General features: G+C 52.9%; 1 protein-coding gene across 4 annotated transcripts in view; it reads right to left on the reverse strand.

Annotated features, from left to right (window-relative positions):
* ABL1 (ABL proto-oncogene 1, non-receptor tyrosine kinase) overlaps positions 1–21,998 on the reverse strand; it is a 75,320-nt gene that overhangs the window by 27,911 nt on the left and 25,411 nt on the right. Inside the window, exon 1 of one of the 4 annotated variants that reach the window (XM_080562273.1) lies at positions 3,914–4,643. The exons of the other annotated variants lie outside the window; for them this stretch is intronic. Within the exon in view, the coding sequence (XP_080418399.1) occupies positions 3,914–3,998 (85 nt within the window). The 5' untranslated portion in view covers positions 3,999–4,643. Of the gene's footprint in view, positions 1–3,913; positions 4,644–21,998 lie in introns of those variants that run through there. 4 annotated transcript variants of the gene reach the window in all.

Here is a 21,998-nt window from a genome sequence, read left to right on the forward strand (position 1 = left end):
ACTAAGCTGCTGCCCAACCTGAGGTTGTAATGTCTGGGAGAGGAAGAGCAAAGAGTAGCTAGATCCACCTGAATTTCAAACAACGCTTGCGTATTTCTGAAAACTTTACTTTTCTTTTTTTTTGTTTGGTTTCCTTGCTCACAGAGCAGAATAAGTGAGGTTTGCCCATTTTGGAGCCCTGAGGAGAGAAAACACCGAGGAAAAATCAGGGAGATTTATTTCCCCATTTCACTAAGCAGCTCCAGAGCATTAGGGGAAGATGAACGTGTCCATGGATGATCAGTTTTAGGTCTGAAGACAGCTCTGGTTCCTCATATGAAATGATAATGCTTCCTTCACCAGGACCCATGGGAAATGGTAACAAGCACCATCAGCCACATTTTTAATAAGGATGGGACAGGCAAGAACCACTGGAGCAAGCCATTACAGAGCCAGAAACGTATTTAAAAGCAAGAACTCTACTGAGTGATGGCAGATGAGAGGCCAAGAGGGGAAAACAGCCGAGGAAGGGAGGAAACAAGCAGCAGGCTCTCCCTGGCAGGCAGCAGCACCTACTGCACGCGCTCGTGCCTCCCAGCAGACTGACCGCGGGGCTGAACGCTGCTCCCAGCTGCTCCAGGAGCAGGATGAGTCCCTGGTGCTGCGGAGACCAGAACCTGGCCAGTACGTGCCCAAGTGTGTCAAAAGAAGCCCTCTGGGAACGGGCAACGGCCATGGGCTGCTGCTCCTCCCCGGGCTCGTCTGCTCTAAGTGTAGCAAGACACGCTGAAAACAGAAGACACGCAGGCAGTGTGACAGCTGGCAGGGCAGAAATGGTTGCAGTTGGAAAACAAAGGGCTCGACCGGTGTCCCCAGAACGGTTTTCAGCTGCACAGAGAATGCTGACAGGTTTTAAACAAGGTTTCTGCTCTTCAGTGGTAGAGCGAGCCCAAAAAGGCAGCGAGACTATTTCAGCCCCTATTTGGGACATGGACACGTTCTGTTTGCAGATCAGATTGGCAGCAGTTTGCTGTGCCTCTTCCCTTCCACTCTTTACCCTTTCTTGGTGTGAAGTGAGGGAGGAATTATTCAGTCTGGCAAAGGCGAAAAGGAGGAAGCAGACGACAGAAGTTCAGATCTCTCACATTTAAAAATAATATTTACTAGCGCCGATAGAAGTGAGAGCAAAAAATGGCCAGCTCAAACAGCAACGTGGAATCTCAGCGATCACGTAACCGCTTCGAAAAGGGTTTCTGCTGGAGTTCAGGCGATCCTCAAGGCCTCGGGGCAGCCCAGGAGTGACGCACGGCACAGCCTCCCAGCGGGCAGGCGAGCCCGGCTGTGCACGGCGAGTGCCCTGCGACAGGACGCGGCCCCGGCCTCCACGGAGGGGGCTTCACAACCCATCAGTCCTCCTTCCCGCAGAGAGGAGGGTGTAAAAGCCTTTCAGAAGAGGACCACCACGAAAAGAAACAGTTCTGATTGCTTGGTCCAAAGACGTGTGCGTATACCTACACAAACTGACTCTGAATCAGCTCTGCAGGGAGATTTTTAACCTCTATTTTAGAGCCCGACCTCAAGACAATACCGTCAAGAAGTGTGTTTGAAAATACTATAAACAGATTTGATTGTTGGAGTCATGCTATTCATCAAACGCTGTCATATTTTTGTTAGCAGATGAAAACCAAAAGAAATCGAATTAGGTAAAATTGAATCTATCCTCCAGGCTCCAGCTGGCTTTCCATGCCACTAGCGGTCCTTCCATCCCCTCAGCAGCTCTCTACTGTTTCACAGTCTACCATGGGGAAGAAACTCTTTAAGTTCTCCTCTCATGTCCTCAGCAGCTTCCCACGCCGCTAAGACAACACGAGCGGCCTTAAATCCTCAGTGATATCGCCATGATCTCCTTAATCTTTTCCGAAGCGCCGGCGCGACGGCAGGCCGCGCGCAGAACGGCCTGGCCACCCCACACAGCTCGGGGACGTGGCTGGTGGCCCCGACACGCGGCTGTCCCCTCTTGGGGTCTGCCCCTCGGGCCTCTGTAGGCCTGCACGGCTTCCATCAGACTCGCTTGTGGTGGGGCCTGGACTACCGCTGTCCCAGGCGGCTGTCACAGCAGTGCAGGGAAAAGCATGAGGGTCGCAGTCGTGGTGTTTGGTCATCTTCCACACGAACGCGGGTGCTGGCTGCAGCTTTGCCCCGTGCTGAGCTGAGCTACTTCGAGAGAAGTTTGTTTAAAAGTTCCTTCAGTGCTCGTTTCCCACTCCGTCGTGAAACATAAATACCTAGCCACAGGCCCAGCGAAGCTGAAGGTGAAAATCGCGCAGTATTTACTGCCTGATCACGCTGATAACTCGACACTGCCCGGCCGGAGCGAGGCGAGCTGTGCTCTAATCCCATTATGCAACCGCGCTGCTCAGTGGGGAGGGGGCAGTGCCTGCCCCGTGTACAAAAGAGAAGACTTGCAAAAAACAGCCAGGGCAACACCCCTGTAACATCATCCCCCAGCATTCGCTTCTGCAGGGACGGGAGGCCCCGAACCGCTCTGCCTATCCTCCAAGGGCCGCGCTGAGAGATGCAGCTGCTCGGGAAGGAGGCCCAGCGCGGCCCAGCCCTGCTGCGCACGCAGCCGGCCCCGGCGCGGCGGTACCAGCGCTGCACGGCACCCACACGCCGCTCGCAGGCCCAAAAGCTCACCGAGGAACCCGGTCCCGTAGGGAAGGGCACGCGTCCGCCCACCGTGAAGTTTCTGAAACTTTAAGTGAGCGGGATTAGGGGCGTAAAGGACCGAGAGTGGAAAAAAAAAAACTCCTCTCTGGCAACCGTCCCTTGGTTTTAGACAGCAGAAAACTATTCGGAGCCACCAAGGGCGGCCGATGAACGCGGCCTCCATGCGGCATTCCTCCGGCTCCGTTTGTCCCGAGAAGCCGTTTGTATGTAGTTTTTGGGATTCCTGACCTATGAATTTCCGAGGAACATTTCTCCGCTGAATATTCGAGAGTTGAGCAAGAGCCGCTCGCCATAGGCCGCGCCGCATCAGGTGGTGGCGTTTCTCCCCTCTGATTTGATGAGTTAGCAAAGTACTCCTGGCACGCGGATTATTTTTACTGAAGTAACATCCAGCGACACAAAGAAGCCCAAGAATGCATCGCCCGCCCGGGCACAGCCCAGGGCTGCGCTCCCCTGGTGCTGGGGGGCCCGGCCGAGCCCCCTGGTCACCGGGACAAAGTGCTGCTGGCTGCTTCGGGAGAGGGTCCCGAGCCCCCACTGGGATTTGGGGGGACTTTTTTGGGGTTCCTCAGCCTAGCAGGGGCAAAGCAAGGGGGCCTCAAGCCGCGCTCCCTGGTGCCTCTATCAGCAAGGCCTTCGGTTAGCCACCCGCGTCAACTCCGATGTCAATTCCTACAAAGGGGGTGACTCAAGCCCACGATTTTGAAAGCGATCACGCGAGTCCGGCTGCAGGACCGTCCGCGAAAAGCGAGCGGAAAGGGGCGGCCAGGAGCTCCCGGCCCGCGCGGCGATGCACGCGGGGAGCGCGCAGACGGGCGCCGAGGGGTTTTCCGCCTTCGCCCGGAGTCGCTCTCCCACCCTCCTCTCGCTCCCGAGAGAAGCTGGAGCCTTCTGGGGGCAAAAATAAAGCCCGGGCCTGCCGCGATGGCGTTGTTTGTTGGGTCGGCTCGGAGACCACTTGACATTTCACAACCATAAATGGTAGAGCCGCGCTCCCTTTGTACACGGCGCCTAATGAAAATCACCTGGTCGCCAACACACGCACGCGCACGCACCCCACGGCACGAGCAGGCTCTCCCAGCTCCCCAAAACCCCCCTCAACTCCCCCAAAAGCCCCCAATCCCCCCAAATCCCCCCCCAAAACCCCCAAATCTCCCCCAAACGCCCCCCTTGGCCCCCAGCTGCGCCCCGGCGCCCCGCTCACCTTCCAAGTAGCAGCTGGAGGAGGAGGAGAGCCCCTTCTTCGACTTGCAGCCCACCAGTTTCAAGCAGATCTCCAACATTTTCATTTGTCAGAGTTTGGCCTCGGCTGTCCGGTCTCCCTTCCCCCCCCCACCCCCCCCCACCCTTTGAGGTCCTCTCCCTCCCCACGGAGCCCGGCAGGAGAAGGCTGCGGACCCTCCGCGCTCCGCACCCTCACAAGGACGAGCCCTGGCGGAGGAAAGCCCCGGGGGCCGGCCTCTCCCCCCTCGGGCAGCCTCCTCCAGCCATCTTCCCTGCTCCTGGCCTCCTCCAGCGGGACGGGCTGGGAGGGGAGCGCCCGAGCTTTCCCCGAAGCTGCCCAAAATCGCCCCAAAAAGTCGCCCGAGGCCGCCAACAAAGGGCCCCCTCGCAGCCTCCGCGCCCCAGCCTCCCCGCCGGCGGCTGCCGAGCCCCGCCCCGCCCCTTAACCCTCCTCCTGCCGCAGCACGCCCCGAGCCCGGCCGCTGTCGCGACAGTCGCGACGGGAAGGCGCCGACGCCTCGCGGGGGAGGCTTCGTGCGGGGAGCGAGGCCGGAGAGGAGCCGCCCCCCCCCCCCCCCCCCCCCCCCCGGCCTCCGCGGCGGCACCTGCGGCCGGCCTCCCGCGGGTTTCCCGAGACTTCCCCCTGCCTGCTTCTGGAAGCGTTTCCCACCCCAGCGTGTCCGGGCGTTATCGCGCCTCCTCGCTAAAGCAGCCGTGGCTTTTCCGCTAAACGAACGGGTGGGAGGCACCCTCGAGGATCCTCGAGGCCGACCGGGCGCCAAGCACCAAGCACCCTCGTCCCGTGTCCGACCGCTTTCGCAGGAAAGAAATCCTTCCTAACGTCCAGCCTGGACCCCCCCCCCAGGCCGATCTATGTCCATTCTGTACCTGCCTGTGCTTTATATCACCGCCTGTAACGCAGACGGACATCTGGGCACATACACAGCTGCACCTTCATGCTAAAACATCCCCGTTTGCTGCCCCGAGCTCGGGGTGCCCAGGGGAGCAGAGCTCCGAGGGCCCAGGCCGCCTCCGGAGCCACCTGCGGAGCTGCCCACGGGACCGACAAAGCGACACATCCTCGAAGGACACATCCTCCGTTTTGTCCCTGAAGGCTTCCCTTCACCTCTGACGGTTTGTTTCGGCAAGGTTACTGACGAGCTCGTGCTCTTTTGCCCTCCAAAATTTTCAACCGTTTCATACTTGAGGGGAAACCGGGTGCTTCCAGCATATGGGGACCCTGCCTCAGAGCAGCAGACCCTCAGAGTCCACAGGCACCGTTTTGCAGCATTGCTTTGCTTCACTCTTCTGATCCTGGAAAGGAACCGTCAGCCCTCAGCTCATGCCACACTGAACAGCAATAATAACATTTGCCCTTTTTGTTTTCAAAAATACCACAAGCCGCATCATTTCTAGCAGAGAAATGTTTACGGTGAGGACAACACAATATTCCAAGTGGTTTCACCCTTCTTCCTAAAGCAGACGGGCATGGATAACCCCCTTTGACAAGCCAGAAAAGAGAGAGAACTTGAGCTTCCTGAAATTCAGACAGCCCAAACAGAGGTGAGGCTACGTGCCTGGACCCCCCCGGCAGCCGGCAGTGCGTTACAGAGGCAGGGCCGCAGCTCTCCCCGTGCCCTGCCTTCCTCCCTCTGCTTCTAAAGGATTTCTTTCTCTTTCATGGCAGCGTGTTTCAAAAGAAACCAACCCCTCCTGCTTGTTCCCTGCCCACCCAACTTCAGAAGACGCTGCAACCAAGAGCTTGTGCAGAACAAAACCAAACCAAAACAAAAAACAAGGCAGATTTGGAGGAGAAAGGTTACGTAAATGGCAGGAGGCGCTCAGCCATCACGTGCTCAGGCCCAGTGTCATGTTTAGGGAACCGGGATGAAGTAAGATTTGAAGAGCAGACCAGGCATCTTGCACGCAACTTCTCTCCACGTGACGAGCATCCCTGCCCTGCCTTGTTCGACTGCAGCTGTAGGAACGCGAAATTCCCGTTCAGTTCCCCTGGAAGCACAAAGGCCGCCCCCCGACTGCTCTGATTAAGGTTACTACAATGAGTGCCGGCAGAATTAAGGCGGATTACATTCCCGATGAACCCCTGGGGTTCTTATTCCAGACGAAGAATGCCTCGGTTCAAGTTAAATTAACTCGCTTGCAGAAGAACCTCGCTGCAGGAGAACCGCATCCACTCAGGGAGTTAAACACAAAGAGCTTTCCTGGGATAACTTCCTCTGTAGATAAACCCTTAAATTAATTCCCTTTATTTTTCCATGCAGACAGGCCTGTGTGGTCCCTCTGCTACAAACTTCATCCTTCAGCAGTTCTTCATGTGTGTCATGGCAAGCTGGACTGGAAACGCTTTGGAGCAAACACTCCTCAGTTAGCGCATGCTAGGAAATTAGCTGGCGATACAGAAATAAAAGCCACATTGGTGGTGTCACACAAGTGCTGCTACTCTTATGGCTGACATCTATTAATCCCTTTCATGTCTGTCATATACGCATCTTCGGATAAAGTCAGTCATGAAAAGCGTGCAGACATTTGGACTGCAGAGAGACTGATGCAACCTCTCACTCAGCCGCTGTTGCAACGGCAAAACAATTTTGGTTGGGACTGGCCTCAGAAGGTCTCCAGGTCAGCCTCCCGCTCAGAGCACGGCTAGCTTGAGGGCTACACCAGGCTGCTCCTGGCCCTTGCCAGGTAAAGTTTAACCATGCCTGCAGCACGCCACACCTCTATGTTCGTACCTACCCAGCGCTGCAAGCTGTAAACGCTGCTCCACGTCTGGCTGCCCGGCACCCATGAGAAAACGGTGTCAAGCCCTGCCCTGCCCTGCCCTGGGCATCGTCTGCTCGGGGACGACCTGCTCTGCTTTGTCACCCTCTGTCCTGCTCGACAATCACTCCCCTCGACCTGCTGGCTATGCTCCTGCTGATGCCATCCAGTACGCCGCTAGCCTTTATTGTTCAGGCTCCTACAAGAGCATAACCTCCTTAACCGACTGCCTCCACGTCTGAGCGTCTTCTTGCGGACGGCTATTTTATTCTTCACGTCCTTAAAGCTACCCAAAATTTCAGGACAGCTCTTTCCAAGAGAGCAATCACATGCACATGCACGACAGCCGCAGTGAAAGGACTGGGCTCCGTGAGCAGAAAGTGAGTTTTGGCATGATCCCACCCTGTTCAGACAACTGGAGTGAATTTTGTTGCGATACCATTAAAAACAGCTTGACTGCTCGTCACCCGTTTAAAAGCAGAGCTTAAATTTAAAACCCCCTTCTGAAGCCAGAAAGGTAACAGTTTGAAGCCCCAAACACTGGGGATTTTTTCATAGGTACCTTCAAGGGACTTTTTTTGTCCTGAAACAGAGGCAAGCACAAAATAGTGGGTAAAGCAAAGCAGTGAAGGAGTGCCCCAGCAAAAGAGCAGGTTCTTGCTTACCGTTACAGGTCACCCGTGCCTCATCTTGCTCCTCTGTAAATGCAGCTGAGGATTTCCCCACGGTGTTAGGGAGCTCAACACAGGCTGTACAGCACTTTGCTGTCTCTTTTTGTTGCTCCATACATCCAATCACGTCATTTATAAGATGCATTTTCCTTCTTAAGCGCTAGGGTTACTCAGGATTTTGGGCACCCACAGGTCACCATCTCTCTGGTTAGGAGCAGGTCCGTGCCATACTGCAGCGCTCTCTGATGAAATCTTTCAGGCGGTGGCACAACACATCTAACACCATTACCTGATCGCAAATATACGTGTACATGAAAGCGATCAAAGAAACCTATGTTGAAATCTATGAGTGACACAGCATGTGCTGCAGACACAGCTGTAACAAAGCTGGGCTTTGATCTGACAGCAAGCGCAATATTGCCTCTTCTCCCGGGGGCTGGGCCTGCTCTGCCTGACAGATTCTGATTTTCCTCTGGGTTCTCAGATCTTCCACCATTAAAATTCTCCGTCTACTCTCAGACAGGATGTGCCAAGCCTTCTGGAAGATACCGATCGAGGGGACTAGCAGGATCTAAAATCCTGGCTACTAAAGCCTGCCTCCTTGGCCCTGCAGTGCATTGTGCCTGGTAAGCAGGGAGAGCTCCGCCGCAGCATGCTGCAAGCTGGGAGCCAGAGGCTGGTGGTTAGAGCAGGGCGTACATCCTCATTTTTACGGTGGCCCATAAAAGCCACCTCAGGTTTAGACGACTTCTCTCAGGTCAGTCACCTCTCAGCCCCAGGAACTGCTCGCTGCCTCCTTGCAGCTACTGACGCCTCCACGAGGAAACAAGTCCTGCAGGGCGCTCGTCCATTCGCCGCTTACTGAGCCGCAGCGGCGCTGCACAAAAAAGCGATTACCTCCCCGGCCTGTTAGCAATACCTGCCGCGGAACGGGCAGAGGGTGGGAACAGTCCTTGGCCGTGTCTGTTTGCACACAGAGGGGCTGTGTTAGCCCGCTAAAACTTTCCAAGTGTGTCCACGTACCTAAGGAGAAAGCCCAAGTGAGCGGGATACTGAAGGACCTCTGGCTGCTGCTGACTTTGGAGATCAGCAGGCACCAGTCAGACCAGCAGCACCAGTAACAGGCAGACCCAGACAGGGGACCCAAGTGGTTTTCTGCTCTGCCCACATGGACCTTCGTGCCTTCAGTGGTGTGAATTTCTCCAGCACTGTCCTATTTCAGGTGCACTCTGCTGACGCTGCCATCGCCTGCTCGCTTCCTGCCTTCGTGCAGCATCTCTACCTTTCGTGGTTCATGCACAAACACTTATGGAGCCCCTTATTTTACCTTTCCATCTTAAGCTCTTCTCAAAATTCAGCTGCCTTGTTCACAACAGCACGGACAGCTGCTAGTCAGAATAGCACATTAGAAACAAGAGCCTCTTAACTACAACTCCAATACTTTTCTGCTCCCTCTACACTAGGCATTTTGCCTCCAGCCCCCCAAAAAAGCCAAGACAATCACACGTGGATTTGAGTAAAGGGCAGCCAGCACCTGAGGGCAGAGTGTTTTCCTTCCTTCAGACAGCATCTCGCACGCTGTGAGCGGCCCAGCAAGAGCCCAGATGCTACCTGCACACGCCATGAAATATTAACACTTGTGGCACTTGGACTGCGAGGCAAGAAACAACAACAAAGGCAGGTTACCAGAAGGCCCCTGGAGACCTCGAGAGAAAAACAAACGATTTTGCAATACGGCATGTGCATTTGTTGGGGTTTGTTCCTCCTTGATTTAACAGATGTTTGCTATTTGCAATCTTCACAACCGAAGGACTCGGCCGAGGAGCGGTGGGATTACAGAGGTGGGATGTTCGACTGTTTGAGATTCCTCTCCAGCAACGGGGCAGAATCCTTCTTTTAAGGTAGTAACAAGGCAAAAGGTCCTACTGAGCTCCTGCAGCGCTGGCCCGTCCTCCTGGTACCCAGGTAAAAAAGCAAGATGGGCTGTGAGCTCCACTGAGCTGCCTGTGTTACCAGCCCTTGCCTGCAAGGCTCATCCAAGCCCGAAGGGGCTCTTTATAAATCACTGAACAAGCTTTTGGCCTCTTCCATTAAGAGCTTTTTGAAACATCTGCAGGCAAAGAAAAAGAAAGAGGCATCTTGCAACTTCCAGATCTGGAAAAAACAGATAGAAGCTTACCCTAAAGACACAAAATAACACTGACTCCACCTTACCCTGAGTGCTGAACTCTCCTTGCCCAGCCAATTTATTAAAATTGTGAGAGGTGGAGTGGGGAGCGAGAGTTTGAGCGCTAGGTAGAGTCACACCAGCTTAGGGATCCTGCTGAAGTTCAGTGTTTGCTGCCAGACCAGAGGAGCCAGGACACAATCAGAGGAGATGCATACTTCCAAAGTGTCAGAAACCAGATTTTTAGAAACGTTTCTTTGCCCAACACTGACTCAGAGCTTGAGTGGGAGCATTTCCGTGTTGTTTTACTGAAAAGGCAAGGAGATGTGAATGAAAAGTGAAAACCAGGGTGCGCCAGGGGGTTCAGAGGTGCTGACCTCGTGGGTTATCCTGTGCACGGCTGATCATGTCCACCCGAAAAGCCAGGAGGACCAGTAAAACCCGCCTTGTTCCCGAACAGAAAGCAAGCAGTTAATTCCTTCCACTCGAGAGGCGAAAAATCTGCCAAAGCAGAAGACCAGGCCTGGGAGATCAGATTACACGTGAGGAGGGGGTGGAAGGGGAGAAGAGGAAAAGAAAACAAGTATTGCGAACCAGCGCTGCCTCAGCCCCAGCAGGGATTAGGGGGAACGCGGAGGCGGCGATACTCCGCCAGCATTAGCTCCGTGGCAGCCGAACGGGGCCGCAAACACGCACGCCTTCCTGCGATCCAGATCCTGTCGTGCAAATCAGGAACATCAACCTGTCCCGAGCGTGTCCGGCCAATATTCAAAACCTTCCGTCCATCGATGCTTTGAGTGGAGCACAGCGTGGTTTTCAAATGGGAGAAGATGTCAAGTAATGCCTGGGGAGCAAAGTACCTTACTGGGAGCCCGGCATCGGTCCGATGGCCAGGCTGGCGCTTCTCCAGGGGTCTAACCCTGAACAGTCGTGCCTCTGAAGAGGCGGACACATCTCCCTCCTGGTCCCAGCCAGCTGCCCTTGGAGAGCAGCAGAGGTGGAGGCGGACACATCCATCTCCCTCATCTCCGTCCCGGTCCAGGAGCAGGCAGGGTGCAGAAAGAGGCACCCATTTTCCTGCTTAGCGTAACGGGACGCAGCCCAAGCGCAGAACCTTCCCGGGGTTTGAACTGGTTTGGAAGACCGAAGCAGTGGTCCCTCTAGGTTGCACCATTAACACAAAACCAAAACCTGATGCAGAACTAATCAGGGAAGAAGTTTTTACATTAAATCCTTTCAGAACGGGTTTTCTTGGTACGTGTAGAATACAATACTTGTCATATTTACATTTTCAGTTAAAACATGGTATGAGGCTGTGGAATGCCTCCACATTTTCTGCCTTTTCAGGCAAAAGAATTATACAAGAAAGTAATAAAAGATGGTGTAAAAGAAGAAACCTGTGCTACCGATCCCGGTAACCCCACACTCTGCGCCTCCGTGTATTTTGAGAAACCCAAAGCTCCTTTCCCTTCACCCTACCTGTCTGTCATTAATCAGAGCCATTCGCAGGGCAGATATATTACATGTGGTCTGAGGTTTACTGCTGTTGGCATGAAGAAAGATTGTAGATCCTGTCTGCCCGCATACCAGACAGAAAATAAAGAAAAGTGCGCGAGCACGGGCGTATAGCAACAGTCAGCATCCTATGAGCTTCCGACCCTGCTTCACACCCGCCCTACAGCTGCCGCAGCCGGTGCTTGAGGCTCAGCTTCGTTGCTTCATCATTTACAGAGACAAAAGTAGGTTTTTGAAGACCTACGCAAATGATTACAAGCAACCAGCACCACCAACAAAGTACAATACCTGCCATACAATACCATCATCCCCCTTTTGCTGGCACCAGTGCTCGCGTGCGGTAGGCAGCCCGTTCAAGAATTTGAGTGTTCCTCACTGCCTAGCCATAGCAATGATGGCGCTGGGTCCCAAAGGGGCCAGGAGAGCTGTTGATTGAAAACACCAAGAAAATTATCTGTAGTGATGAGTACTGAGTCATATGAACAGTTTAACTTTGCTGACCTTTCCCGAAGAAAGATCTACAAACAGCTCCAAAGGAAATAAATGTGAATGTGGGCGTGGGCAACGTATCGATGTGTACCAGGAATCGGTCAAACGCCATCGAACGGACCAGAGGCACTGAGCATAGAGAGCTGCTTCCACCTGAAACGGGAGCACGGCAGCCAGCCTCAGGAAGTGCACATGCCCCAGAGCGAGTGTGGGATGGCAAAGCCTCAAATTCTGCCATTGCTGATGGCTACCCGGACACAACAGTGCTGCAACAGAGGCGATGCTCCAGCAGGGAGTTCCTCGAGCTCCCCGCTGTGCCTGCTCAGGTTGGCGTCGGGGGCGTGAGTCAGGTAAACCGCATGCTACTTCTGCAGGCGGTGAGCACCTCTCGTACATGTTCTTATGGATATTATCTTCTTCTTGTTTTCTCTGTGAAGGAAAAGCCGTGAAATGCTCCCAGTAAAAATAAACCATGTCCAGCATCTTCTCCAGCTGCGTCTCTCTCCCAGCATCTTACAAGAGGAATGGAAAATATCACCTATTGCCCAGGTAGGATACAACAGACACGCCTCCATTTCATTTTCCCAGATGGAGACTGATCTCTAAATTGGGGTTACTTGGATGATACCTGAAATTTAGCGTGGAAATCCCAGACTGAACTTCACTGGCCACAGCACATTCAGACTGCCCACAGAAGTTCCTCTGCCTGCACAGCCAACTTGAGATGCATTGGGTCACGTTATGACAACAATAACGATTAAACCCTCCAAAATAAGGGAACAACCAGGAGCAGCCTACACCACGCACTGTTAAAGGACACGGAAAGCTATGGATTGAGCTGACAAGAGGTAGGAAAATCCAGGGAGAAAGCCCTCTGGTTTTCGGTGGGTCATTGCGTCCCCATTTCCTCCCTTCTCTTGGTTCAGCTCAGTCTGTGCAAGTCTCCCTCCTGGAACGTGGCCAGAGGATTTTCGGAGAGTGAAAGAGCTGCTGTGTTCCCTAATCCCTCCCTCCACCATGTACCTTAGTTAGGGTGCCAGCAGTACCCGTTTTAAAATTAATCTCAAAGCAGAGGAAGGTTTGGAGAAAGAAACAGCCCAGAAATCTCCAGCAGCCCCGGAGTCAAGGGGAATACGAAGCCACTGCTGCACTCGAGAGAGGTAACGCAGAAGGATGTCAAGCCGTGTAGCATACCGGTTATCAGATCGAGCGAAAGCGCAGAGGAAAAGCCCCACAGATTATGTGAGCTCTCATCTTGTAATTACACCTGGAGTGTTATAAAAAGGATGTCACAAAGGCACTGGGAGGATTATCAGGTTGTCGTTTCGGAAAGAGCTGATAATAGCCTGGTTCCCGTTTGCTCAGTGTCAAGCCCTCAGACTTGATCTGGCTTTTAAGATGGAAAATATTTTAGGAAAATAAATGAAGGGCAAATTAAGCACTCAGCTTAAACACACACTTATGGAGTAGAGACACCACAGCTTTATTCCCAGCTCTTCTTCAGGCTGCTCCCACAGCAGTCGACCAACCTGGTGCCGTGCTTGTGCCCCCACTTCGTTCCAGTGTACGAGATTTTCAGGTCACCAGGCTGCCGGACAAGCTGACCGCTAATCGGGCCTTGAGATCCCCCAGCGGGAGGCTCAGCGACCACGTGAAAGCTCAGCCATACACCCGCTGCACCACCTCCAGCTTATAAACCACCTTTGGCTTACTCCTCTTGCACAGCGTTCCCGTGCTCTGGTTTCAAAGACGCCTTGTGGCAGCTGGAGGACAGGATAAAAACTGCTGAGCTGAACTCGAGGCAGGCTTCTCGGCTTTTCACAGCTCGTGCCGGGCATGTTCAACGTCGACGAGGCATCCTGCGCTACCTGCGAGAAGCCTGCACACGCCGAAATTACAACAGATGTGAGAAGGTCCAAGGATAACAGATATTTTACCTCCCTCACACAGAAACACTTCATTTGTACCCAAGAAAAAGGGAAGGTTTTCGTGTGTCGGAACACCAAGAAGCCTGTCCCAAGAGGAACCAGGAGCTCTCTCAGATGATGAGCTGTTCCACGTAAATGTACTGGGACTCCCAGAGATGAAGCGAGCTCTACAGCACGATGACAAAAGCGCCCCACTCCACTTCAGCCTTGAAAGCTGCAATGAGTCAACACAATTACAGTCTATTAATTGGGATATATGACCGCTTGTTAGCGCTGAATGCCGCCCTTCTCTGAATTTGCTCTTTTCGAGCTTCTTGTAATATCACGAGAAAAAGCAAACACGAGCAGCAACGAGGAACGGCCTCTTCTGAAACCACTTCCAGGAACAGGGATTGTTTAAACAAAATACATTAAGTGAAACCATCTGTATGAAGGGTCAAACGCCATCTGAGGCTCAATGTACAAAAATAGCCATTTCACAAAATTTGGGCTATCATCCCTTTTTGTTTTCTTCTTTAATCTGGATAATTGGGTGCACGGAGGGGGTACAGAGAGGCTATGGTTGAGGAAGGAATTTAACTCCGCTGCTCCGGGGCCAAGAAAATTCTGCTGTCAGCCTCAGCATCACCTTCTCCAGCGTGCCAGGAGGAAGGCTTTATGATGGGAGGAAGGCGTGCTGATGGGAGGAAGGCTTGCTGAGCCCATCGCTGAGCATCCCGCTCGCAGCGGGGTTAGGCAATCGTCCCTGGCGCGGGGCGCGTGGGAGGGGTCCTCCCCAGCACTGCGTCAGCCCGGTGCCAGACAGCCAGCGGAGCTGAATCACAAGGGATGTTGTTTTCACAAGATTTGCTGGCGAGAGGTAGGTGACAGAAGAGGTTCAGGGGAAAAAAAAAAAAAAAGGGTGATTTAGAGTTATAAAGTGATAAAAGATGTGTTTTAGCCCGCTGCAGCAGGGGATGTTAGTGCTGGAGTGCAGGAGGGCTCGGGGATGGTTGGCTATTGCTAAGGATAACAAACATTAAGCTAAAATATTCAGCATTTACATGAAGCTTGCAAACGGGCACCTTGTACCATTTCAACACAGAGTGATCCCCTCCTGCCCCAAAGGGGCCACACACCTCTCATCCAGTGTATCTGAAGCCCAGCTTGAATGGGAGCAACACGGAAACCACGGCACCCCGAAGCAAGAGGAATGGCAGGAGATCTTGGACACGAAGCTCCTCGGGCATTTCTTTGGCCACTGCAAACTGTGACCTGCTCTCACTGCGCAAAGGGGACCCTGCAAAGATCCCGCAGGAGAGTGCCCGCATCTGAGTATGGCCTTAGTCACCTGCTGCGGGCTTGATAAACACCGGTTAACGGCAGAAATATTTCCGTATGTATCACTAGTGAAGTCAGACTTTAATAAAATATTGCAGCTGCAAAGGCAAAAAATCATTAATCATTTTTTCTGGAAACCAAGCAGATGGCGATGATGGAAGTGAAAACTACAATTCATTTGTTTTCAGCAAAACTGCCAGCAAGAAGGCCAAAAGAATACCAGTTGTGGGTTTCTTAATATATATTTTTTTAAGCATTTATGAGCCAATGTGTTTCATGCCTGGCAGCTTTTTAAGCAGACAAGTATTTAATGGATCCAACATAAATGCAAATATCAGCTATCAGAAGTCAAATTGCACAGCTATGATGTAATGAAATAGCTTTGCTTTATGGGAATGAGGTCACAGGTTTGAAATATGGCCTCAGATACAAAAAAAAAAAAACTTTCACAGAAGTTGCAAAGAGTGCAGTGCAATTACTTGCCTAACTCTAAAATTTTATAGATATTTAAATTCAATTGTAAGGATGTGAGCCATTAATTTGCATAAGCATCGCTGAGGAACAGAGCACTCTTCAATCACAATGAACTAATGAAGCTCTCACGGCTGAATGTAATAGCTACAGCGAGAGAGCTGAACTATTACGCTGGAAGTTGTACATTACAGTCCCAGAACGTTTTTATATTCCCGATGATAAAGAAACGGAACAGTCTGTATATGCAGAATACGTAGATCAACAAACAACCCACTGGAAGCGGACTCGGGGAAGGGGCGTATATTCGGAGCAAATTAGCAAATATGGGGGAACTGCAAGCCTAGAGAGGATCCTCTTGCAGACGTTCAGCGGCCAGCAGCTTGCAATAAGCTACCCACAGTGAGGCAGAGGCAAACCCTGGGAGCAAGAAGGTTTTTGGTTTAGTTTTGCAGAGCAGCCAAGGCCAGCAGGACAGATGGGACCGTTCATGCTGAGCACTCAGTGAGGTAACCCAGTGCCAAGTCTCCCTGGTGGCGTTCCCAAGGATGCCCAGACACCGAGCTGCCCCGCTCAGCAAACCCCAACAGGCAAAGCCAGGCTTTCTCATTTTTCTCCGTTCTTGGCTCTCCAGAAACCGGTTCTTTTATTTTTGGAGATGTCCCTCTAGAGGCCAACCGTACCTGCAAGGGGCGGCTGCCTCGGACGCACCTCGCTTGGTCTGGCTCAGCTGAAAGCGCAGCAGCCGCAGTTGCGTTACAGGTGGTCTGCCCTGTGCGGAGGGGAAATTCTTCAGGGCTGGTTGTTCTGCTACTTTCTGGTATCTCTGCTGGGAGGAACAGCTTCAGTCTGCTTTGTTAAACAGGATGCCTTGTAAACAAGCAAAATGGGCTCTCCATTTCAAAGCACGTGTTTTAGGGATCCATCAGAGAATTTATGAAGCCCAAAATGTTGTCTTTGACTTCACTGTGACGCCTCCATGTGGATGCTTTTTCCCTCCAGAAATATATCATAAACTCATCTATGGTTTTGAGGACCCCAAATACGATAATGGTTAGCACCATAGGAAGTTGTCAAATAAACCCACCAACAGCACCGTAACAGGCTTGGATCGTTCCACCCGTAACAGGAACCAAAACCATTTTAAGAACACCAAATCTAACCCCTGAAATGACCTCATCTGAATCAACGTTAGGCCCGAAGGAAGGAGGTATCCCACATCCCTTCTGTTTATCAGTGGGATGGATGCGAAGAGAACAGGGCGCGTTAACGGGCAGCCTCCCTGCGCTGGGCACACCAGGGCAGCGAGTGCTTCCACCACCGCCCGTAACCCCGCTGAGATCCGCACACGTGTTGGCAGACCCCAGTGGGGTTCCCTGACGGGATCTGGTCTTCTCAGGACAGACGAAATGGCCCAAGAGCAACCCCAGCACGGGCTGGAGCACTGCACAAAGCGGCCCCAAGCACAGAGAGCTGAAAACGCCGAGGAGAAAGGAGGAACGGGGGCCAAACCGAGAGGCTGCCCCCCGCCTGCCTTCCTGTCCCTCCCAATAAGTTATTCATTAACATACCAAAACACACATATCAATGAGGAATTCATGGAGATTCCCTGAATACCAAAATCCTGAGTACAATGGCGAGCAGAGCCAGCTTACCACCCCCTTCCAGCTCCACACCCTGCCCCGGGTGGCTCGCTGCTATAAAGCTCCGCTCGTGGCTCCAGCGGCAAAGCCCTCCCCAAACCCCTTCACCACCAGCGCCTTCCCCGAAGGCAGAACAGCCCCAGAGGAAGCAGCGACCACGAATGCTGCGGCTTTAAATCCGTCCCCGTTTCCTTTTCCAAGTTGCTGTTTGAGCTGTTACAGCTCCCTCAGGACTCCACTGACTCACTGCATTTTCGGGCTGACGCAAGCACGCTCCTTCTGCACAGCTTCAAAACAGGCTCCAAACGTTTCCAGTCAAAAACCGGCCACCGGAGAACGGTGTAAATCGGGTGCTCTTACCGAGCGGGCATCACCCCTGTGAAACAGGGAACAAACTTCAGTCCCTTTCCTTCTAGTAAACGCGTTAACCACCGGCACGTCCATTCCTAGGGTGCACTGCTAGGGGTGCTCCTGTTCCCGCTCAGATCCAGAAGGAAATAGTTCACTTTGGGGAAATGGTTCACTCTTGGCTAAACCCCAGGAGTGCAGGTCCACCACCTGGGCACCTTTTTGGCTTGTTCCCGGTGTGGGGGGCCGTGGCGATGCACGTCTCTGCCCCCAGGCTGCCCCTTTCAGAGCACCCCGCACACAACGTCTGCCCCAGCTTCTCCGCACCGGTGCCCAGTTTCTCAACTCTACCCGCCAGCAAATCTGGGCAGGTAAAGAAAGAGAAAAAAAAAATGTATTGGGAGAATTTAGGGTAACGCTCAAAGAGGCTGAGCACCTGTACCAACGGTGGAGTCCGCAAAAAGACCCCAGAAGCTACCAGCTGGAAGATGAATGCAAAGCTGTGACACCAGAGAAGGCATCTTCCATGTCTGAAGACTAAATAAATTCTCTCTTCCGAAGCCCTTCACTCAGCTTTCTGCGCTCCTCTGGTCACTGAACGTCAGAAGATGGACCCTTTATGTACTTTTTTTTTTTCCTTACAGGAATGGCGATAAAAGCAAAACAAACACCGGGCTTCTGACTTACGTTTGCTGCCTTATGTTTCAGCTCCAAAGGCAGCTGATTTTTTTTTTTTGTTTTCTGCTTGTAACTTTCAGCTTTTATCCACTCTGAAAGATGTCACTGTGACAGAACTGGAAGTGACATAAAAATGTAAAACTGAACAATGAAGTGGGAAAAAAAAATCAGAGAAAGACGAGTGTCTTGTTTTTATCATCTACATTAACATCGATAATAAAAAATTCAGGAAAAAGGCTTGCTAGGGAGCCTTGTTATTCCCTTCAAGCCAAGTTAAATAAGATAAATGTCTAAACCAAACCTGTTTGTACTTCAATCTTCACAGCATGTAACAGAGAGGCAGGCGCTGCAACCACGCATATGGGGCAGGCTGGAGCCCCCAGAAGAAGAGCAGGCAGCAGGCCTGGAGCACGTGCTGAGAGGCGCAGGAGGGCTCCATGCAAGTCCTGAGCCAAGCGCTCAGCAACCAGTGCCCTGGCTCCACTCCTCCTGGAAAACGATGAATTAAAGGATATTTGCACAACTAACTTTAATCCTTTTTTTAAAGTAATATAAAAAAGCAAAAAAAACACAGCACATGCCCAGTAATTCTCTGTTTAGACGCTGGGAGTCTTGTACTGAACCTCAAGTCTAAAAATGCAACTAGAGGGTAAGTGTACTCAAGTTTATTTGGATGTTTTTGATTGGTGTTCACAATATCTTGGAATGGCAGAATTGAGAAGCTAATTCATAATGAAAAGGAGACACAAAGATGCATCTCTGAGGCAGGCTAACGGCACCGGTGTAGGAAACCGGCCAGCTTTTAAACCGCTTGAAAGCTTGCGCCTCCCAGTCAGCCTGGATCTGCAGCCCGGGAAGCGAGGACGCACCGAGGGCAGCGATCAGAAAAGCGTCAGGAATTATGATTCACCGAGGTGAATCACCAGCAGGTCCCCCGGGGGGGGGTGACTGGGGACCAGCACACCGACTGTAGCCCTGCATGGGGTTACACGAGCCCTGTCGGCACGCACGGGCGTCGGGATGGCTCCACGGAGGCAGGTCCTCGTTCCCAGCCCTCTCCCCACCACACAGCGCCAGGCGGCCGCGGCTCTCGCTGGGTTGTTTCCACTCGCAGCTTGAGGTCTCGGCTGCCCAGAAGCCCACACACCAGCACGGCCCCGCTGCCAAGCACGTGACAGCCCTGGCATGGGAGCCGCGCTCGATCTCCTCGGGAAGGGGCTGTTATTCCGCAGCCGCACACCGGCCAACTCCTCCCCGGCTTCACGTGGGAAGCGTGGCGGCGGCGCGCTTCGCTCCGTTCTTTCCATTTCAGACATCACCTTCACACAGCACAGGCTTCACGCTTGCCCAATAGCTTTATCTCGAGCAGAAGCTCGTCCCACTCTCAGACATCCCACCGAGCCAAAAACCCCTCCGATGCTTGCAGGAAGCGCATTTGGATCCACACGGAGCTTGAGGAAGGTGGGTTTTTATCGGGGTCCTTTGCATCACAGCGGTGAAGACGGGGAGAGAAGCTCTGCAGCCTGTATTTGAGGACGGTCAAGGGCTTTTTTGCTCGAGCAGAAACTGTGGAATTTGGCCTGCGGTGCTTTGCCCAAGGAGCCATCCGATCTCATGACTAAGTGCACGCGAAGCGATGGGGGCGGCGGGGAGGAAGAGACACGCAGGAGGATGGAGCTCTTATAGTAAACATCTGAGCCGTCTGGAAGAAAGGCCGCGCTATTAAAACGGAGCCGCTGCTGCTTTTCCAGTATCTTTTCCTCTGTTTATCTCAGTTGCCATGGCTCTCGCTTGAATCATCCGCACAAATTACATGCACATGTCTCGGGCCACATTATTTCCACTCGCTCCGCAGCTCCGGATCGACTTTCACTCACCTGGCAGCCGCCGGAGCCAAACAACGTCATCACGCCCCGCGACGCAGAACTGCTCCGCTGCCACTGCTGATTAGAAACCGATGTCGAGTCCTTCCAAACAGCCTAGGAACACTGCAGGAATCGCAGCGAAGAGGAAGGGCACAGAAAATGGCATCCTGCTACGACGTGGGCTCCGAGGGGGCTGAGCGTGGGAGGCCCGGTGCCGGCGGGGCTGGAGCGGGCTGGCTCCAAGCTGCGGTCAGCTCCCCGGCCCGTGCTGCGCTGGCGTCAGGGGGATTAGAAGAAATGGAGTCAAAACACAGCTCGCTGGTACTCGGAGCCAGCTAAATAACGCCAGGCTGACAGATCACCCCCTGATCACGGTCATGTACCACGCGGCCCAAAGCAATTCACTGCACGGCCCCAGGTCAGGCACCAGCACAGCGAAAGCGGGCCAGGCCGTGCCCTTGGCGCTGAGCTGCAGCACTCGTTGATGCTTCGTTGTGCTGGGAACCCAGCTCGCTACGGTAAATCTAAAGCACCCGACAGCCCCCAGCACCCGCAACGGGAACGGGGCAGGATGGAAATGCACGGGGATGGCTCTGTGCCCTGCGGGAGCCCAGCTTTCTCCTGCTCCTGTGTTCAGCGGGCCCGAGTCACACAGCTGAAGAAACACGGGGGTCTCATGAGGCTGAGAAGGGAAAACTCTTTTCTGTAACACCAATATTCGCTTAACAGAAATTTAAAAGCAAAATCAAACAGGGAAACTGCCACTGTAGTTTCTGTATTTTAATGTCTTACATTAGCTAAAGAGCAGGCCCTAAATCAGAATCCCTGTTGTCTTCAACAAACCCATCAAATTGGCTTATTCCAGAGGAAACCTCTGGCCTTTACTAGGTATTCCTCCTGTCTCTTATAATCCTGGGATGTAGCTGTAAATTATACAACCAGAAAAGGCACAAGGGATTTGACTTCACCGTGTTGCTGCACAGCTCCGCGCTGAACTGAGCACAACACAAATTATCGCGCTGGTGGCAGCACACAAGACTTCAGAAACCTGCTAGATTGATCCCGAATTCCTGAGATCGCCGATTTGCTCCAGGACTGTATCTATTAGAGAGGTTCTCCTGGCACCAGCAGCACGAAATCCACTAAAATAACTCAATGGTAGACGGGTTCATAAATGTTTCAACGGCCAGAGCATTGCCATACAAAACCACAAAGAGAGCAAACTGCTCGGTTTTGCTTTCTTCTGCTCCGACATTCTGGGAGAACGTTCCTGGAGTTGAGTGAACAGAGAAGATAAAAATACAGCGGGATGAAAGGGTTAAACGCGTGATTGAACAGAAGCAAAGTGGAAAATAAATATGCGCAATTTTGGTGGCCGGAACAAATCCCAGCACAAACATGACGCCAGTTGTTCTCCTCTCAAAACGCCAGTTCCCCAAAGTGACAGATACATCGCAGAGCACAGCTTTTGGGAGCTCGCGGTGATTCACTCCAACATTTGCATCAGCTTTTCTTGATCACAGCAGATAAGTGGGAAAAAAAGGAATACAAAGTGGGACTGCAGCACTTCCACGGCTCAGACAGCAATCGGTCTTTGTCAGAGCAATTGTACCTGCCGCCCCTTAGCAGGAGCCGCATTTGAAACCCAACAGCAGCCAACACAGGCTTCTGCAAATAACTCAGCATTTTTAGTCTGTAACCTTAGGTAGAGAATGCAGAGAATATCATTTCTGTGCAGGGCCAGGATGCAGAAATCAGGCTGTGAAGAGAAGATTTTGAGGTTTTGAAGGTCCGGTGAGACCAGCTGGCTACAGGGGGGCAGAGGGAGACGTGGCGGTGGGAATGGGGAGACGGGAGAAGCGCAGAGCCAAGGGCAAGCACTGCATATATGCACCTGCACGTGCCCCGAAACGAACAGCCCAGCTCCGTCTGCCCACCCCAGGGCAATAGCAGCTGCCTGCGGCTGTGCAATACAGAAACTGGGGTGCTACTGCTTTCTGCCCCCCCTCCCGTACCCCCCCAGCTCCCCTCCTTCCCCCAGCAACCCTGCATTCAGGCCAGGACCGCGCCGTGCAGACTGAGGGGCTGTCAGCGCGCAGGGGGCCGGCAGCTGGAGCTTTCCCTGCTGCTGCCTCTCTTCCTGGGCTAAATTCGGCTGCAGGTCACCGGGTCCGGACCGGCTGCCTGAT

This window comes from Anser brachyrhynchus (assembly GCF_964034855.1).
Source record: "Anser brachyrhynchus genome assembly, chromosome: 19".
NCBI lineage: Eukaryota > Metazoa > Chordata > Aves > Anseriformes > Anatidae > Anser > Anser brachyrhynchus.